The following is a 19,969-nucleotide window of genomic DNA, read 5'->3' as shown; positions in this document are numbered from 1 at the left end:
TTTTAAGAGAAAGGACATGTAATTACTGTATTCAGCATGTAAGTGTACATTCTTTGCTTTTTTATTTCTTTACTGTTTTCTTTTAAACATACATGTAGCAGGGCAGTTGCCCTGCACAGTGGGAAATTAGTGTTGGTGTAATTTATATGTGGAAACGGGTTTGTTTTGTGTGCTTTTTGGAGTTATGTTTGATCAAATGATTGTTTAGAGACGGGCACTCAATTGAGACTTGCTGTCTGCCTGTCTTGTATGTGTCCTCTGTGTGTTGCCATCATTGGTAGCGTCACATGACCCATTTGTTTACTGTCTGTTTTGTGTTTAACCACTTCAAGTCCAGATGTAAAAATGAAGCCCCTTCCCGGGTACCAGATTTTGTCTGATCAGTACATGATCAGCCAAATAAACCACAATCTTTTCAGATAAACTGAGTTCACTTGCTTTTGGATAATGCCAGACATCATATTTATCTTTGCCGATGTAAATTTGAAAATTCCAGCTGCAACCCCTCAGCCTTTTATCACTGGGACACAGGCAGAAAAGTCTGAGTCCAAATCGAGCTATTTTTGTTTTTATGTATTGCCGAAAGTGAAGTCTTCTTTTGCACGAGTGCCTCATCAATGGCTAAATTCTGTCCCGGGTCAACTAAATCCATTGACGTCTCTCTGAGCATGGAAAGAAACAGCTCCAATCTTGTAAGAGGGCGATCTGTGCGTACATTGTCTATATTAGAGAATCGTAAAAATTTCATGATGCTGAGAAAGTGGTTTCTGCTCATCACCTCTTTGCAAAATAAACTTTGATGCTCTAATAGTGTAAATAACATGGAATGTATAGAATTAAAAAATGTCTCGATTTAGCCGTCATAAAACAAAAACACGGAAATGCCAAATATACAAAACCATTTGAAACATTGTACTGTACAGTCATGCTCGTTCAGCGCAAATACTGTAGTCAGGACCCAGCGTATTTTTATCTGTACTTTTTATTATCAATTTCCTCATTTAAAAAAATAAATAAATAAAAAAATACTTAGGACTTTTCAGAGATGCAGAATCACAGTCAAATTGTTCTTGCAGTTTAGCAGTAGATTTATAGAATCACATAAATTTAGTAAATAATATAGCAAACTAGGCTACTCTATGGTTTCATTCACAAATTGTAAAAATAAAACAGATGGATGCAGACTTTAAGCGATCACCAGCAACAGATCACCTGACAGCATTTTGAATAAACTTTATTAACACAACAAACAGCATGATTACCAAAAACATTAAAAAAGTAGCCCAACATACTGAAATTTAGCTGGCTGCACAAATATGCACTTAAACCCTATGTTAAAAAAAAAATAATAATAAATTACCGATAACAAACCCTTAACAAAACAGGGTACGAACAGCTGCATGTCAATAGAATATTTAAATTAAATATGGTGCTGTATGAAGTTGCTATTTACACACAACTGGAAGTAGACTACAGGGTCCATTGGATTAAACCGAAAGAACCTGAAAGACCACAGATGTTTTCTGAGAAAACAGCATTACTCATGGAATACTGAGGTAAACGCTTAGCAACACAAACTGTAATATTTATACTATAGGCTGCATGTATGGTCTCATGTTCATGGTATACGCGGTATGCTGTATTGAGTATTATATATGTTTCACTAATAGACGATAACTTGCATGTTTTTGCAGTTAGAAAATGTTGCATACAAAAACAAAGCTGGTCTCATTACTGGATTGCTGGAGTGTATGATAAAGTCATGGACATAGGGACAGATTTTTTCATAAAGCCTGTAATAAGCCAGTTGACACATTTCAGTAGCTGATCTCACATTTTTGTGTCCCTGACCCTGGGAGAAAAACAAAAAAATGTGTTGGGATGCAGTGTTTTACTTAGATCTCTTAGAACAGACCTGTTTCACCTGCATTATACCAGGCTGGTTGCCTTTTTTGTGTGGCCTCCACTTCATGGGTTGCTGTACAACATATTTCCTTCCACGTGTGTTGGACTTTAGGAATTGATACTGTAGTAGATTCAGGTTAAAAAATAAAAAAATAAAAATAAAAACTATGGAAATTCAATAACAAAATCTTTGTTAAAATAACGTTAAAGTTGCAGTTCAAAATCACAAAAGTCAGGAAATGGGATGTTAAGGTTGCACGCAAATAGCAATTTTGACTTCACTGTCCCAATACTTATGGAGGGCACTGTACATGCTGCAGAGATGTATGGCTCTTTGATAGAAACAGCTTAATTTTATTTGAAGTTTCCCAGTGATGATGGGAATGGGAATGTAGAGATGGGAGCCCAGCTAACAAGGTTTAAGTTTTTGCAGGTATCAGACTTTTAAAGACTGTCACAGCTACTGATGGCAGGCTGATCTTTGGGATACAAATTGAACATTTGTGAAACTGCATGTGGGTTAAAATGTCGTAATAACTGTTTTAAAGAATATAAAGTCAGCAGAAATATTAAACAAATTGTTAAAACACACTATTCAGAAAAATGTTATAATGTACTCTGTATTAGTCTATGAAAATATTGTAGGATTCTATATTCCTGTTTATTCTAGTATAACAGTGAATATGTAAGGTCTGAAAAGAGAACTCCTTGTATCATAAGGTCAGGCCGACCTGCTGAAAGTTCCAATCCTCCCTTATCAGGCAAAAGCATTTTTTTTAATTAGACTCAGAACCTCAAACATTCTGATCCAGCAAGAACAGAATGGCAAACTCTATGGAGCACTGTTAATATGCCAGAAACAATTTAACTAAAATAGGTTTGTGGTTCTTATAGTAAGGAAAAACAAAAGTATTTAAATAAATAAGAAAACAACAAGATTAAAAAAAAGAAACTTTATATAATAGCTTTAGTAAATGCATGTTAGTTTGTATCAAAGCATAGCAGTCCTAGGTTTTAATATTCAAGGTTGCATTTACTGCCAAGCAGGTGCCTAATTAAAACAAATCTCTTGCCTTCTGTGTATATCAGTGGAGTAAAATAAAATTACAAATTTATAAAAGAGACTGCTATATTGAAGTATCTGAATTTAGAAATACATGTTATACAATCATTTAACGTTAAACTGTTATACAAATAAAATAATTATTGTTGAAAAAAAATATTACAGTTAAAAATAAGAGAGTTCAGTACTAACTGACACTGTCAGAATATTCTAGTAACTGTACTATGTTTAAGAATATACAACCAGTAGAACTACTATTGTAGCAGATTATGAGCAGGATAGCAGAATTTGAATTAAGAAAACTGAACAAATGTTAATGTTAGAAAAAAAAAAGCTTGTCTGTGTGCCTTTGTTGTTAGAGTGCTTATAAACTCTTGGAAGCCGGTCAGACTTAAAAATATGGCTTCCCCTATCTTTAATGAAGACTATTGCACGCGGAAGCCTGTAACCTTGGCCGAAGCAGGCATCTCATTTAATTAACTAGGTGAAGTCATAGTTTTTTAAAGAACTAAGCACAGAGCCTTTTAGTATAGCAAAAGAAAAAAGCATGATTTTTGACATTATTATATTTTAAACTAAAAAATAACAGTATTGCATCTATTTGAGTTTTATTGTAACAAATAAAAACTGTAAAATGAACCGAGTATCTACTTTGCTTGAGTGTATTCATAGTCAAGTTTCTCATTTAGAAAAGAGTAAGCTTGATCTGAAAGTAGTCTCTAAGCTAATCACATGTATTTTAATCTATTAGAAGTGTAAATGTTTTATTATAACAGAGGAACTGTTAAGTTTGAATATAAGACAATAAAGTGTAAACTGGATTTAATAACTGTAGTATACAGTGGACCTGCTAAAGAAATATAATTAAATTGGTGACCTCTTCTTTACCTGCTTGTAGCAGAGCCGTGCTGGGCATGGAAAGTGACCTCTTCTTTACCTGCTTGTAGCAGAGCCGTGCTGGGCATGGAAAGTGACCTCTTCTTTACCTGCTTGTAGCAGAGCCGTGCTGGGCATGGAAAGTGACCTCTTCTTTACCTGCTTGTAGCAGAGCCGTGCTGGGCATGGAAAGTGATCTCTTCTTTACCTGCTTGTAGCAGAGCCGTGCTGGGCATGGAAAGTGACCTCTTCTTTACCTGCTTGTAGCAGAGCCGTGCTGGGCATGGAAAGTGACCTCTTCTTTACCTGCTTGTAGCAGAGCCGTGCTGGGCATGGAAAGTGCTTTTTGGCAGTGGAAGCGAGACTCACTGGTCGTTAGAAGTTTCAATTCAAGGTCTTTCTATAATGAGCGATCTTTTTAAAATTTAACTAACGAAATAGCTTTTGGTAACATAATATGGGAGTATATGGTGTAATGTCTGTTCTCTTCAGCCAAAGTAAGCATTTCATTTAAATTAGAAAAGTTGTGTACAGTATCAGTTCTTATCAGGAAGGTAGCAACTTTAATTGGGGTGATTTTTATGAGCCAAAAATACAGAGGCTTTTGTATTACAAAAGAAAAAGCTGTTGGACAGAATTACATTTAAAACTGAAAAAGCTACAGTGTTGCATTTATTTAGGTTTTACTGCAGTAATAAACAGAGGTATTTATTTACAGGGAGACTGTAGAGTTTACAAGTGAAATAATTAAAAGTCTGTCTCAGACACACGGTAGAATACTGGAAGGGCATTAGACTTTCAGAGATAAGGAAGTGTTTTTGGCACCTCAAAGCAGGATTCGTTGTTGTCTCTTAAAAGCGGGATTTGTATTTGCTGTGTATCAACCTTGAATGATAACCAACAGAAGATGCTTTAAGAAAAACAGGACTATGTACCTCATTATATTAAGAAAATAGTGAGAGCTTAGTTATAAAAATTAGGATGCAAGCTTTTTTCTTATCCGAAAAGAACCATCCCGAGGCGTCTCTTGACTCCAGCCAAAGCATGATTTCATGTGGTGAATTTGGAAAAGCGCTTACTGTAGAGTTTCATATTAATAAAAAAAACTAGCCTTGGCAGGTCTGAAACCTGCTTGCACAGGGGATTTTTTAGAAAGAGAGAGAGAGGTCAGGCTAGTCCAAGAATGGTACAGTTAATATGAGACTATTATATTTAACATGTTCATTATAGCCAGAATTTAAATGAAAATAACTGGACTGGCCACTGCATGCTTAGTGGTTTTATTCAAAGGCTCAGTGATAAACCCCTACAGTCTGTCCAATATTTTGTTAAAATACATCTATACATGAAGCAAATCCAACCTATTGAGGGAAGTATATTTTAAACCCAGGTTGGAATGATTAAACAGAGTGGGTGTTGTATATTGGAAAACATTTCTCTATATGTATTCTCTATATCCATATTTAAAACATCTCTGTTCTCCTTAAACATCTCCCCTGAGTTTAAGAGTGTGCTCAGAGCAATAAAAGAAGTATGTCCAATCTGACAAAGGAATGTATTGTGAATGTGCCACTGCTGAGGGAAGTGGAAATAAATGATTTTTTGTTGTGGTACATGAAACTAAGCGACAGTGTGAAAGATGCAGTTAAGAATAATTGACGGCTCTGTAGATATTATTGACATGCTGTTTTGGCTTGGGTGCCAGAATGCCAGCTTATCCAGTACTCCTGTATCCTGTGGTTTAAGAACATAAGAGAGGTTACAAACAAGGAGGCCATTCGGCCCATCTTGCTCGTTTGGTTGTTAGTAGCTTTTTGGTCCCAGAATCTCATCCAGCAGCTTCTTGAAGGATCCCAGGGTTTCCGCTTCAACAACATTACAGTTGGTTCCAAACTCCCACAATTCTCTGTGTAATTAAGTGGTCCTAAACTCCATTTGTGACCCTTGGTCCGTGTTTCTTTTTTTAGGTCGAAAAAGTCTCTTGGGTCGACATTGTCAATACCTTTTAGAATTTTGAATGCTTGAATCAGATCGCTGCGTAGTCTTCTTTGTTCAAGACTGAACAGATTTAATTATTTTAGCCTGTCTGCATATGACATGACTTTTAAACCAGGAGTAATTCTTGTCGCTCTTCTTTGCACTCTTTCTAGAGCAGAAATATCCCTTTGTAGCGAGGTGACCAGAACTGAACACAATTTTCTAGGAGAGGTCTTACTAATGCATTGTAAAGTTTTAACATTACTTTCCTTGATTTTAAATTCAACACTTTTTACTATATATCCAAGCATTTTGTTGGCCTTTTTCTAACTTCCCCACATTGTCTAGATGAAGACATTTCTGAGTCAACATAAACTCCTAGGTCTTTTTCACAAATTTTGTCTTCAATTTCAGTGTCTCCCACATGGTATTTGTAATGGACATTTTTATTGCCCGCGTGCAGTACCTTACACTTTTCTCTATTATATGTCATTTGCCATGTGTCTGCCCCGTTCTGAAATGCTGTCTAGATCATTTTAAATGTCCTTTGCTGCTGCAACAGTGTTTGCCACTCCTTCTATTTTTGTGTCAAGTTTGCTTACTATACCAGAATGTAAGTCTTTAATGTATATTAGGAAGAGCAGAGGACCTAATACTGATCCCTGTGGTACTCCACTGGTTACCTCGCTCCATTTTGAGGTTTCTCCTCTAATCGGTACTTTCTGTTTTCTACATGTTAACCACTTCCTAATCCATGTGCATGCATTTCCTTGAATCCCTGCTGCGTTCAGTTTGAGAATTAATCTTTTATGTGGGACTTTGTCAAAAGCTTTATGGAAATCTAAGTAAACCATGCCATATGCTTTGCAATTATCCATTGTCGATGTTGCATCCTCAATAAAGTCAAGCAGGTTAGTTAGACACGATCTCCCTTTCCTAAAACCATGCTGACTGTCTCCCAGGATACTGTTACCATATAGGCTAGGTAATTTTCCATTTTGGATTTTATTATAGTTTCCATAAGTTTATAATAACTTATAAACTTTATAATCAGGGCAGCAGTGTGGAGTAGTGGTTAGGGCTCTGGACTCTTGACCGGAGGGTTGTGGGTTCAATCCCCAGTGGGGGACACTGCTGTTGTACCCTTGAGCAAGGTACTTTACCTAGATTGTTCCAGTAAAAACCCAACTGTATAAATGGGTAATTGTATGTAAAAATAATGTGATATATCTGTATAATGTGAAATAATGTATAATGTGATATCTTGTAACAATTGTAAGTCGCCCTGGATAAGGGCGTCTGCTAAGAAATGAATAATAATAATAATAATAATAAGTCAGGCGTATTGGTCTGTAGTTACCTGGTTCGGTTTTGTCTCCCTTTTTGTGGATCGGTGTTTGTTGTGTTTGCAATTCTTGTCGGTACAACCCCTGTCTCAAGAGACTGTGTTGCATGATCTTAGTTAGCGGTTTGTAAATAACTTCTTTCATTTCTTTGAGTGCTATTGGGAGGATCACATCCGGCTCAGGATTTTTGTTTATTTTAAGAGCTCCTAGTCCATTTAACACTTCTTCCTCTGTTATGCTAAAGTTATTTAAAACTGGATAGGAACAGGTCAACGTGTGGGGCATGTTGTTCGTATCCTCCTTTGTAAAAACTTGTGAAAAGTAATCATTTATTTGGTATTTTTTTATGATGTTGTTGTTTGTATCTCTTACATTTTACTTCCTCCTTGAATGTTTTTTTGCTGTTATAATATTGGAAAAAAATTTGGAATTGTTTTTAGCCTCCTTGGCAATGCTTATTTCTATCTCTCTTGGCCTTTATAACTTCCTTTTTCACTTATGCTTGCAGTTTCAAGTACTTTTTAAATGCTCTATAAAGTGCCTTTTATCTTTGAATATATATATATATATATATATATATATATATATATATATATATATATATATATATATATATATATATATATATTTTTTTTTTTTTTTAAATGTTATCTTTTAAACCATTTTGGCCATTTTGTTTTAGATTCTGTCTACTTTTGGGGTGTAGGTATTTGTTTTGTGCCTCTAGTACTACATTTTTGAAAAATAGCCATGCTTTCTCTGTGGATGTTTTCTGTATTTTACTCCAATCTACTTGTTAGTCTCTGTTTCATTCCTTCACAGTTTGCCTTTTTAAAATTGTAAACCTTAGCTTTAGTCGTTAATTTGGGGGTTTTAAAAAGCACTTCAGATGAATCCATGTTGTGATCTTTAGCTTGATAATGGTTCTCTGACCTCTGTTTTTGGTTATTCTGTGTTCGTTAATTGAAAAGAATAAATCAAGGCCTGCCCCTCCACCAGTTGGTGCCTTGACAAATTGTGTTAGGAAGCAGTCATTTGTCATTTCTACCCTTTCAATTTCAGCTGTCGTGCTCCCCACCGGGTTTTCCCATTTTATATGCGGAAAGCTGAAATCCCCTGTTTTTTTTTTTTTTTCCTCCAGATTTAAAATCTGTGCTTTTTTGATGTATAGCGCTACCCCTCCGTCCTCTTCTGTCTTTCCTATACAGTGTATACCCACTAATATTATATTCGTCTCCGGATAACTGAGTTTCTGTAACACCTATTACATTGTAGTTACTTGTTAGTGCAGTAGCTTCAAATTCTAACATTTTTTTTTTGAGACTTGTAGCATTTAGATAAATACATTTAATGGCTATCTTACCTGAGTTGTTGCCCTTGTTTTGATGTTGCCTCCCTTCAGATTTTTTGTTTATTTCTCCCCCCTTCCTTTCTCTTTTAACAATTATTATGTCTCTAAAATATCAATTCCAATTCTTTCTAAGGAACTGGAATTGGGAATTGATTTTAAAAATGAATTTGAAATGGAATTGGAATTGAAAAACAGGAATTGACCCCAACCCTGATTTTGATTTGACTTTGCTTGTTTCCTTAGAAACGCGTCATCTCTGCAGTGCATTGTGGGATTGTAATCCTGGGCCCGGTGTAACCTCTGGTTAAACTCGACCAATAAAAATACATACCCCAGTATGCACACTAGCAGCTTTTAAGGTAGTGCTGTGGACTATTTGGTGTGGGTTCACATGCAGGAATCAGAGTCACAGAGGGTCGATTGCAGGGTACCAGTGACTTAGTCTTGATTGCAGCGTACCAAACAGCTAATCCTGAAAATTGGTTTAGCTGACCTGAACACGTTAGACCGATAATGAGGACTAACCCATAATAAGCCATTACAAATGCGGATGCAAATACACAATTTAAAGTGTAAAGACAAACTCAGACATTTACGTATACATTGTCATTACTAGCATTTGATTAAAAAAACTACATTGAAGATATTGAACCGGCAAAAAAGTCAGAAATATGAGAAGGTATGAAAAAAGCAATTAATTTAATATATTAATGATAAAATGATAAAAGCGTTTTTATTACATTAGGTGTGATTTCATTTAAGTAAAAGTACACCTATATTCATCAGGGCTTGAATTTCATTGTGTGCTGGAGGGATTTCCCCCCTATACTGCAGCCATTGGGGGGGGGGGGGGGGGGGGGATTCCAAAATATTAGGGGGATGGCAAAAGAAAAGGCACTTTTGCATATAAAAAACAATATATATTTTACTGCATCATCATTCACTCTGGTGTTGCTTTAAAATAAGCTGTTCATCACAGTCAGAGCACCCTCCATTGCTTTTGCCATTGCCCGACGTGAAGTTTTTGCTGCAGCAGAAGAAAAAGGTGCTTTTCTTTTTAACCAGCGCTCCATTTCTTTTTTTTAACTCTTTACACTCAGCCCTATTTCCGCCTGTTTTTCACTGTTTTCATTTATGTATGTTTAACCACTGGATAGTTTGTACTGCATGCATGTAACATATCAAATGAAAGGCCACAGAATTCCCTTTCATATTATGTAAGTTGCATCAGGCATACTATTATATGAATGGGGCTGAGTTTTAAGAGTTAAAGCGAAAGTCACCGCTTGCAAAACAACACCTAGATAAACTTGATATATTCTTTTTTTTTTCAAAACTGTTTACTTACTGCAGTGTACTGTTTCTATAATCTTTAAAGATAGCAGCCGAGAATCACGTACGAGAGAATAAAGTCTTGCGGTACTTAAAATATCCAGCACTACTTTTATTTATTTATTTATTTATTTATTTATTTATTTTAACCAGAACTACTCAGAATGCGGCTCATAGTGCTTTCGTCACTGACACCCACTTCCTTAGAGATTGTTGTAGTGTTTCAGGCATTCTAAATTGGGTGAAAAATACAGTAGCTTGGTGTCTTAATATATCTCTGCGGGATTTTCCTGCACTGAAAGTTGCAGATATGCGGGAGCAACTTGGAAAATGCGAGATTCCCGCAATCCCGTGCTGAAATTCAAGCCCTGATTCCGAATATAATTGTAGCCTAGTACATGTCTTTTTATGCACATACCGCACACGGATCATACTTGCATTTTAACTTGCCGGTAGCCTATTGCTGCTTGACACTGAACGTTAAGTTCTAAATGTGTTGTTTATATTTAATACACATTACACTGACGTTTCAGGTTAAATTGAATACATCAAACGTGCATGTTTTTTTTATTATTATTTAAATACACAGTATCTTATTGTGCAGCACTTTTATTAAAGTTTGTACAATATTTTAATGAAAAAACAAAACCAATCTCTTCAGTTCCTCAACCATAATAAATTAGACAAAAAGGAAAAGGGTGCCACATTGCTATAGTAGTTTATTTAAACTACCGTATACATTCGCTGTCTACCTAAGAAAATGAACTATTGTTTAATATAGTGTATCAACAATATATTAAGGTACATTATATCATTATATAATGCAATTATGGATGTTTCTGTGACTCGGAGAGCAAACCTTTCTGAACCAAATGCTTCAAAGGGTTCAGACTGAGGTTCAAAATGCTTCACTTTTCACTTCACTAGTTTTTAGACGTCATTTCAGAGAATAATGGCACTGTCTTCGTGTTAAAATGTGATGTACAAACGTAGGACGAGCAAGTGTACTAATTAGTCTTATACTTCATAGTACTAAGTTAGTCCTCCTGAACAGGATCATCTCACATCTGATTTGGTACACTGCAATCAGGATCTTGTTTAGTCCGATTTAGCGGATGATCCACTTGTGGTGATTATCTTCTGGTAAACTGTAACCGGGATTAACAAGTGTACTAACTTTTAATCCAAGCAAGTGGACTAAACCTGCTTAATTCACTAGTTAGACGCATCAAGTGGACTAACTTTTGGTACACTGCAATCGACACCAGAATGTTCATACAGCCCGACTGCCCACAGGTCTGCAGCATAGTGTTCATAAACTCTGAGGAATCAATGATTTGACATCATGACTTTCCACGAGGTGCAATTTGAGGATTCAGTGTTGTTGTAGACACTGCCAACTCTTTGGGCATTAAAAAGACAAAGTCTTCTTTCTTTATTTATTTATTTATTTATTTATTTATTTATTTATTTATTTGGCAGATGCCTAATATTCTCTTTACAGAAACCCAATGATTCAACATGAACAACATGGCTTAATAATACTTTCCATACCCTCACCACTCACTTTCTGTGTTGCAGGTTATGCTGTCCCAAAGCCATCCACTTCGTCTGAGTGAAAAAGAAAAGGGTTAAAGTTTGACTTCAATTAATTTGCTGTTTGAAGCTGCACCAGAAGCCGAGCCATGAGTGACCCAGAGGCTCAGGATACCTTAGCTTCTGCTACTCGCACTGTAAGTACACTGCACTCCAAGTCCAATGGCGAGCTTCGCTGTTGTTGCAATTTGTTTTAAGTTATTATTTAATTATGATTTGTTATTTGTAATGTGAGAGGGAAGTTATGCACAATGACACACTAAGGTGCTCGCACACGAGACGAGATGTGAGGTTACTTCACACTTGGGATGTGCCAGGGCTTGTTATGTGTCATACACAACATTTTTGCAAGTTTGTTACTTTTTCTCTTGGGCTTTGTATGTTCCCGGCTTTAGTTTTACTTTGACTCGGGTGAAACCAGTTTCTTGACACAACAGTATAAAGATTACTGTTACTGATAATGGGACCCCACTGTATTGAAATCAAAGAAAATTATGTTTGATAGTTAGGACCTGTGAGGGTGAGACCCTCACTGTATTAGTCAAATGCATGTTATTTTGTTATTATTGTTACTGTTGTTCTGCTGACGATAGAACCATGCTTTTATTATGTATCGTGCATGCTGTTGGGCAAGTGTATTTGATATATGACGGTGTATTGCTGTATTTCCTTAATGAAGTTATACATGTGGGACAAGGGTTTGTTATAGCCATATGTTCGGTAAACTGCTAATGATAATGCTAATGCTAATCTGATAATGCTAATGTTCAGTCTTTACTGGTTATAGTTAGGGACTAGATGATAATAATGACAATAATAATAACGAGTAAACAATATTATAGTTTAATCGTGTTTGTAAAGAAAAAACAGTATTCATGCAGGTTAAACAAATACGTATAAATGAGAAGAAACATGTGTAATGTAAAATATATGAATGTTTATTGTAAATGGAATGAATGTTACAATTTATTTTTGTATAAAATCATTCCAGGTGTAACTGTTTATTGAATAATTGATCCTGTTCGGAGTAGGCAGGGCTGGGGCTTATTTAACGCCATGGGGGATTTAGATCATTCATGAGCTTGTCTTGTAAATGTCAGTCATTGTATATACAACCTGGGCTAGTCAGTTGTAATTTGTGTGCAGTATCCAGTGCCACAATAAATATTTCTACCTGTGAACACTGTCAAGTGACTGTTTCATGCGTTTTAAAAACCTCTGTGTTCCTGAGAAAATAATGTGATTGTGGGTGGGGGCAAGCTTGGACACCACCCCGTTACAAGACCTGTTTAAACAGATGAACAGTTCACTAAATTGATATATTTTGCGGTTAGCAGGTTCACCCACATTTTTTTTTATTACACATTTTCTTTCTCCGGAGTTGCTTTAATTAAACTGCCTAGACTGAATGCAGTGCTGTCAGAATGTAAGTAAGTTTTGTGAAGTTCCTGATCTTCACAACTTTTGTTTCTGTAAGTAATAACATTACATATCCAGCATCATCACGTAATTGATGGGTGGAGTTGGTTCCAGGAATTAGAAATAGAGAGATGCTCACTAGGAAGGCACGCTGCCACCAGACCGCTTTCACCAGTGTGCCCGGGTTTACGGTTAGTGCTTTGATCGATATCTCAGCACATTGCCCCTGTAATCTGCAAACCTTCGGGACTTGTGTATCGGTGGTTCTCGTGCGTCTGAATTTACATAATTACACAATAGTGAATGTTAAAAGTCATTAACAGATTGTAACCGAAGTGTACATTTTGACCTTCGAAGGTTCGGAACCCATTACCGAAGGAAGGGTCGAACCTTTGATGGTACTAATTTGCATAATTTACTGGTGACTTTACATTGCTACTTGTTTATATTTGATTGAAAATCCTATTATTTTACAGGTAATCCATGTAAATGAAATAACACATTCACATGTAGTTTAGAAATACGTTATCTAGAACAGTAATCATGTTTTTATAATTTAAATAAAAATAAACATACACATTACTTATTTACACGTAATTGATACTATACCCTGCTCCATACACGACAGCGTATAGAGCTGCTACATATAACGATTTGGTAGAGGATTTTAATACAACAACTATGCATTATACAAATCAAAAGATCCAATTTTTGCATGTGAGTGACATTTAATGTGTGATTTATAGTATTCACACATTGTCAAACAAGAAAAAAAAAAAACAGTGCGTGAATGAACCTAACGAACCTTCGTAGGTTTTAAATCTACCGTTGAATTCCTGGCTAGCGAACGAACCTTCGAACACAGCCCTAGTAACAGACCTGTTGGTTAACTATCCCTGAACTCTTGAGTATTTATAATAAGCAAGCCATCTAACTGGAGCAGTGGTACCCCAAAATATTACCCATTTCCTAGGATTGACGAATGACTGAGGGCAGGACACTTATTGACCCTTAACCGCACTCAAACCCTTTTACTATTTATCTAGGTATCCCTGAATAGATCATTGTCCCCTAATCAAAAGTAGACACATTTATTTTATTACACTAAGACATCCCAGTGCAGTGACACTACAAATGAGATGCATCACCAATGCAGAATCACTGGGTGGGAAATGTTTTCTTCATTTACCCCAAATGGGTTTCTGAAATGGTGACGTCTAAGACTGGTTGCCATCTTTACTGCACCATGAAAATAGTTATTAATGACTAGTGCACCTGTGTCATTTAAAAAACAATCCTGAAACCAGCCATGCTACACAAATAAAACTTTAAAAACCACAATTTTGCTAGCCTCTACAGTGAGCACACAGATGTTGTGTTATTGCAGTTGATGGTGTGTTTAGACATAGTAATAAAAAAAGCTTATTACATTGGACTATCAAACCCTGTTAGGCAGCGGTCCAGTTAAGCTGTGTACCTGGCAATTGGTAAAAAAAAAGGTGTCTATAATATTAAACAAACCTGTTTTTATAACTTTATTAATGCATTTCCTTATTTCATTTATCTGTATGGCTTTATATTGAAGTTTTAACATGTTCAATTTAAGAATTTAATGTTAAAATATAAGTAACATAATTAATTTACAGAGTCAGTGTAATATCTTGAACAAAATGCGCTGAGCCAGTAAAGAGCCTTGTAGAACACACGTGTGGTTGTACAGGAGTTCAAAGCAACATTGCAGTTAAAATGGCAGGCTCTTTAGTTTGTTTCTGACATGGGGTACACCAGGTCTCCTCTGTGCATTCTTGCTGTTTTTTTCATTCAAATAATCATCACTTTACAATTGTCTGAAGGCTCTCCATTACCATTAAAGATTGTACAGTATTTGTCGATATTACTCATGACTTGGAGGTAATGTTGCATTTTACCCCCTGGAAATACGTTTTACTCTCTCTGTTAAAATTAGAGGGCAAGTTACTCCCAGACCCAAAACCTTATCTGGAGCACTGCTGTTAGGTATGCCTGTCATGTTGAATTAGAGGTGTTAGTGTAGTGTTTCTTTAGAGGAAGTGTAATAAAAATAGAAAATTGTCTGTTTTAGTTTGCAGTTCGGCACACAATGTGAATTTGTTCAAAATGGGGTGTTACACATTTAACACCTATGTTTTGCTAGAATAATTGAACCCTTTAATTATCCCTGCTTATAGTCGTTTTCCCTTTCTAAAATAAAGCTGAAGGAATACGTCAGATTAGGTTTCTAAATGAAGTGCCCCAAAAAGTAAATTTCTGTGTGATATAAACACAGCTCTTTTCTAAGTGAAATCAGGTTCAGAATTAAGAGCTCTGTCAAAATAGTAGCTTGCTATTACTAAGATGCAGCAGCTGTAGTACTTGTGAGCAGCATGTGATGGAAGCCATGAATTCCTTCAGAGATTTATTAAAAACAGCTTTGAATTAACATTTTTGGTTGGATTTTTTTGTTTACATTTTTTGATCTGATAGCTTAATACCAGGATTATTGCAGACCTGTGAAACAAAGGACATTAAGCTCCCACTAAGGCTGCTTGTCAGCATGATGCCAGATGCCTCTGCCTTTTATTTTAACACTAGGGAGCTAATGGTTATGCAGTGAAAGAAGCCTTGGGACCTGGACTTCCCCTTGATTTCTGTTAGGTGGCGGTACACGTCTCTGTTCACTCGCTAGTGAAAGCAGGGGACCGGGTGGTTTTCGGTGAGCTGGCAGGGTCCGGTGAACCTGTTCCCCTCTACAGCTACAATTCCCAGATTGCCAACATGGAATCCATTTGCTGAGCTTGCCATGATTGTCCTTGGTTCTGGCTTCAATGGGAATTCAAAAACAACGATTGTGACTTGTTAAGCTCCCTTTCATCACTCACAAAGGGCCATATAAATCAAGGTTTAAGCCTTGAGCAGGTCATTGCTCTTGACAGTAGTTTCCAATGTTGCAAAGGAGATGTAATGGAAATCGGGAGGTTTAGTGGTTAACAAACGATTTTCCTGTTAAATCATCTCCACAGGGTATAAAGGTCTTTTGAGTAAAACTGAGGTGACGAGAGATGCCAGGGTAACATCTCAAGCAAAGAAAGTTAATAAAACCATTATGTAAGTTAAGAATTAAACAGTGTTTCAGAAGTAATTTAGTAGTAAGCAGTACATAATACACCTTTTCTGTAGTAAAATGAAAAAAAATGTTATTTTCTGTACAGCGCAGGGTCATGTTTGATGTTCATTGCATTGTGGAGGCTTTAGTTCAGTAGCAGAGACCCCCAAAGCAAGATTTAGAGAGAAACAACAAGTATGGGAAGTCTTTGAGGCAAAACAACTCTGGGCTGCTTAAAAATGGACACACATGCCTTTTAAAAATCGACTTGAGAACATGGTGTCAAACTTATATAAGTAATACGTTAAACAGAAATGTTTGTATACATGGTCAAAAATCAATCACTTTTGGAGATGAAGTTACAAGTGATGCTAAACTGTTGTCCAGCATAGACACACAGTCTTCTTGAATACAAAGAATAATGCAAGCCTATGCTCTGGCTGTTAACTTTTGAGCTTATTGTTCTAGTAATTGTATCCTGTTTTACATTATAGCTGTTCTGAGCTTTAGATACAGTGTAGTAGGGTAATGCTACAATTGATTTATTAAACCCAATAAAGATAGCAGTAGTTTACGACCATTCTTAATGGATGTCTGCTCGCGTTTTCAGCTTTGGCTATCCTTCACAGTTAATCATTAACCCTTTGCTAGTTTGTGTGCAAGCTGGCAGTCAGTAAGCCGATTTGGATATTTTCTGATTGGCAATATTCTCTCTTCCTGTTGCCAAGCTGATCTGGTCATGTGACTGCTGACACAGTGCCTGCTTTTTCAGTCTGAACTTTAACACAAATCTTGGGACTATAGCACAAACCTTGGAGGGTGTCTGGAGCATTTTACTATATGGACTTCCTCTTGAACTCCAAGGTAAGCAACTCTAAAGTTCAGTTGTGTTCAGTTTGGTTGCAATGTTCTCCGTTGGTCTTCTGAGAGCCACATCTGTCAGCCCTCTTTGTGTGTAGAAAATAGAGAGTCTACTGAGATACAGTAAGAATTCCATGTGGCGGAGAGATAGGATGTTAAGCTATTTCCTTTTCAAATCAACAAAACCTTCATAATGTTTGTAGATAAATAAAAGTAAAGAGCTGCCAGGTGCATTCTCTGTCGGCTGTTTAATAAAATCCAGGCCCCCCTTTTGAAGACAAGCATTTGGATACACTTATACTCTGATTTATGTGTTATGCTCCACTATTGCTCTTTTTCTTTTCATTTACATGCCATAGTTTGGCAAAAAACAACTGGATTCATCATCTCTGACCATACCAGACAGACCAGTCCTGCTGTTCTTGATTTGCATGGTTGTTTGGGCTGTTGGGCTCCTAACTACGTTGGCATTGAGTCTCAATAATTTGCCTAGCACACCCTTTAATGATGCCTTATAAAGGTGATGTAATTGAGGTTATGATAATATAATCCAGTTACCCTTTCATAACACTAGTCCAGAGCTATAATTTGTGTTCCATCTTTTTACGAGAATGCAAGTGGTATTATGGGTACAATGGGAGCCATTACTGTGCTGCCTTCTAACCTGTTCTGCTGCATAACGGGCCATCTTATAACTGTAAGACTGCGGTCAACAATCAAACACTTTACAACAATGGGCAAATTATATATATATATATATATATATATATATATATATATATATATATATATATATATATATATATATATATATATATATATATATATATATATATATATATATATATATATATATATATATATATAAATATAATATATATGAGTAATCCCACACAACAGGCAAAGCTTTTTCCACTTGCCATTTTAGAAAGTGTTGCACAGATTCTGGCAAGGTGGTACTGTAAGTCGGTCCTAGGGGATACTACTTTTTAAGTTATATCAATTGTACAATATCTGACAGATAACATCTCTTTTGAATGTGTCAAGGAATGTTCATTTGAATATTCAGATTTGTCCCAGCACTGCAAGTATATTTTGCTTTCAGAGAAAGTTAGTTTGTTTCTGACATGGGGTACACCAGGTCTCCTCTGTGCATTCTTGCTGTTTTTTTCATTCAAATAATCATCACTTTACAATTGTCTGAAGGCCCTCCTTCAACTCTGCGCATCTTGGCCACGGTCCAGTTACTACTGCAAGCCTCACCACTGATGTGGAAGCTATTTGGTTGGATGGAATATTCAGGCTGAATTGTGTTTAAGCGACCGTATAAAAGGAAACACAGGGGCTTGTTTTAGTAGTGCAGGGAAGGAATCTTAAAAATGTCAGGAAGTTTGCTTTTAAATAACATGAAAGATTGTAAAAAAAACAAACATTATATATATATATATATATATATATATATATATATATATAGCTCTGGAAAAAATTAAGAGACCACTGCAAAATTATCAGTTTCTCTGGTTTTACTATTTATAGGTATGTGTTTGGGTAAAATGAACATTTTTGTTTTATTCTATAAACTACTGACAACATTTCTCCCAAATTACAAATGAAAATATTGCCATTTAGAGCATTTATTTGCAGAAAATGACAACTGGTCAAAATAACAAAAAAGGTGCAGTGTTGTCAGACCTCGAATAATGCAAAGAAAATAAGTTCATATTCATTTTTAAACAACACAATACTAATGTTTTAACTTAGGAAGAGTTCAGAAATCAATATTTGGTGGAATAACCCTGATTTTCAAGCACAGCTTTCATGCGTCTTGGCATGCTCTCCACCAGTCTTTCACATTGATGTTGGGTGACTTTATGCCACTCCTGGCGCAAAAATTCAAGCAGCTCGGCTTTGTTTGATGGCTTGTGACCATCGATCTTCCTCTTGATCACATTCCAGAGGTTTTCAGTGGGGTTCAGGTCTGGAGATTGGGCTGGCCATGACAGGGTCTTGATCTGGTGGTCCTCCATCCACACCTTGATTGACCTGGCTGTGTGGCATGGAGCATTGTCCTGCTGGAAAAAACAATCTTCAGAGTTGGGGAACATTGTCAGAGCAGAAGGAAGCAAGTTTTCTTCCAGGACAACCTTGTACTTGGCTTGATTCATGCCAAAGCTGCCCGATTCCAGCCTTGCTGAAGCACCCCCAGATGAGTCCAGTTTTCAATTGTCGTCTAATGGTTAGACGGAGACCTGGAGAGGCCTACAAGCCACAGTGTCTCGCACCCACTGTGAAATGTGGTGGAGGATCGGTGATGATCTGGGGGTGCTTCAGCAAGGCTGGAATCGGGCAGATTTGTCTTTGTGAAGGACGCATGAATCAAGCCAAATACAAGGTTGTCCTGGAAGAAAACTTGCTTCCTTCTGCTCTGACAATGTTCCCCAACTCTGAGGATTGGTTTTTCCAGCAGGACAATGCTCCATGCCACACAGCCAGGTCAATCAAGGTGTGGATGGAGGACCACCAGATCAAGACCCTGTCATGGCCAGCCCAATCTCCAGACCTGAACCCCATTGAAAACCTCTGGAATGTGATCAAGAGGAAGATGGATGGTCACAAGCCATCAAACAAAGCCGAGCTGGAGTGGCATAAAGTCACCCAACATCAATGTGAAAGACTGGTGGAGAGCATGCCAAGACGCATGAAAGCTGTGCTTGAAAATCAGGGTTATTCCACCAAATATTGATTTCTGAACTCTTCCTAAGTTAAAACATTAGTATTGTGTTTAAAAATGAATATGAACTTATTTTCTTTGCATTATTCGAGGTCTCGCAAAACTGCATCTTTTTTGTTATTTTGACCAGTTGTCATTTTCTGCAAATAAATGCTCTGAATGACAATATTTTTATTTGGAATTTGGGAGAAATGTTGTCAGTAGTTTATAGAACAAAACAAAAATGTTCATTTTACCCAAACACATACCTATAAATAGTAAAACCAGAGAAACTGATAATTTTGCAGTGGTCTCTTAATTTTTTCCAGAGCTGTATATGTATATATTTTTTTAAAAATCACATTGAAATAGCAGTGTTTGTATGACAAGAGGCTTGAAGAAACACGTCATG

General features: G+C 36.5%; 1 protein-coding gene across 8 annotated transcripts in view; it reads left to right on the top strand.

The window, feature by feature from the left end:
- The window catches only part of LOC117400207 (anion exchange protein 2-like), a 136,610-nt gene that overhangs the window by 66,942 nt on the left and 49,699 nt on the right, over positions 1-19,969 (top strand). For 6 of the 8 annotated variants that reach the window (XM_059022162.1, XM_059022157.1, XM_059022159.1 and 3 more), the window contains one exon: positions 11,432-11,583. In XM_059022162.1, coding sequence (XP_058878145.1) covers positions 11,536-11,583 — 48 coding nt within the window. In that variant the 5' untranslated portion in view covers positions 11,432-11,535. Of the gene's footprint in view, positions 1-8,761; positions 8,878-11,431; positions 11,584-19,969 lie in introns of all 8 variants that reach the window. The other 2 variants (XM_059022160.1, XM_059022163.1) reach the window with 1 other exon arrangement.

Source organism: Acipenser ruthenus, chromosome 4 (genome assembly GCF_902713425.1).
Source record: "Acipenser ruthenus chromosome 4, fAciRut3.2 maternal haplotype, whole genome shotgun sequence".
Taxonomy (NCBI): Eukaryota; Metazoa; Chordata; class Actinopteri; order Acipenseriformes; family Acipenseridae; genus Acipenser; species Acipenser ruthenus.
This window is presented reverse-complemented; position numbering and strand designations above follow the sequence as displayed.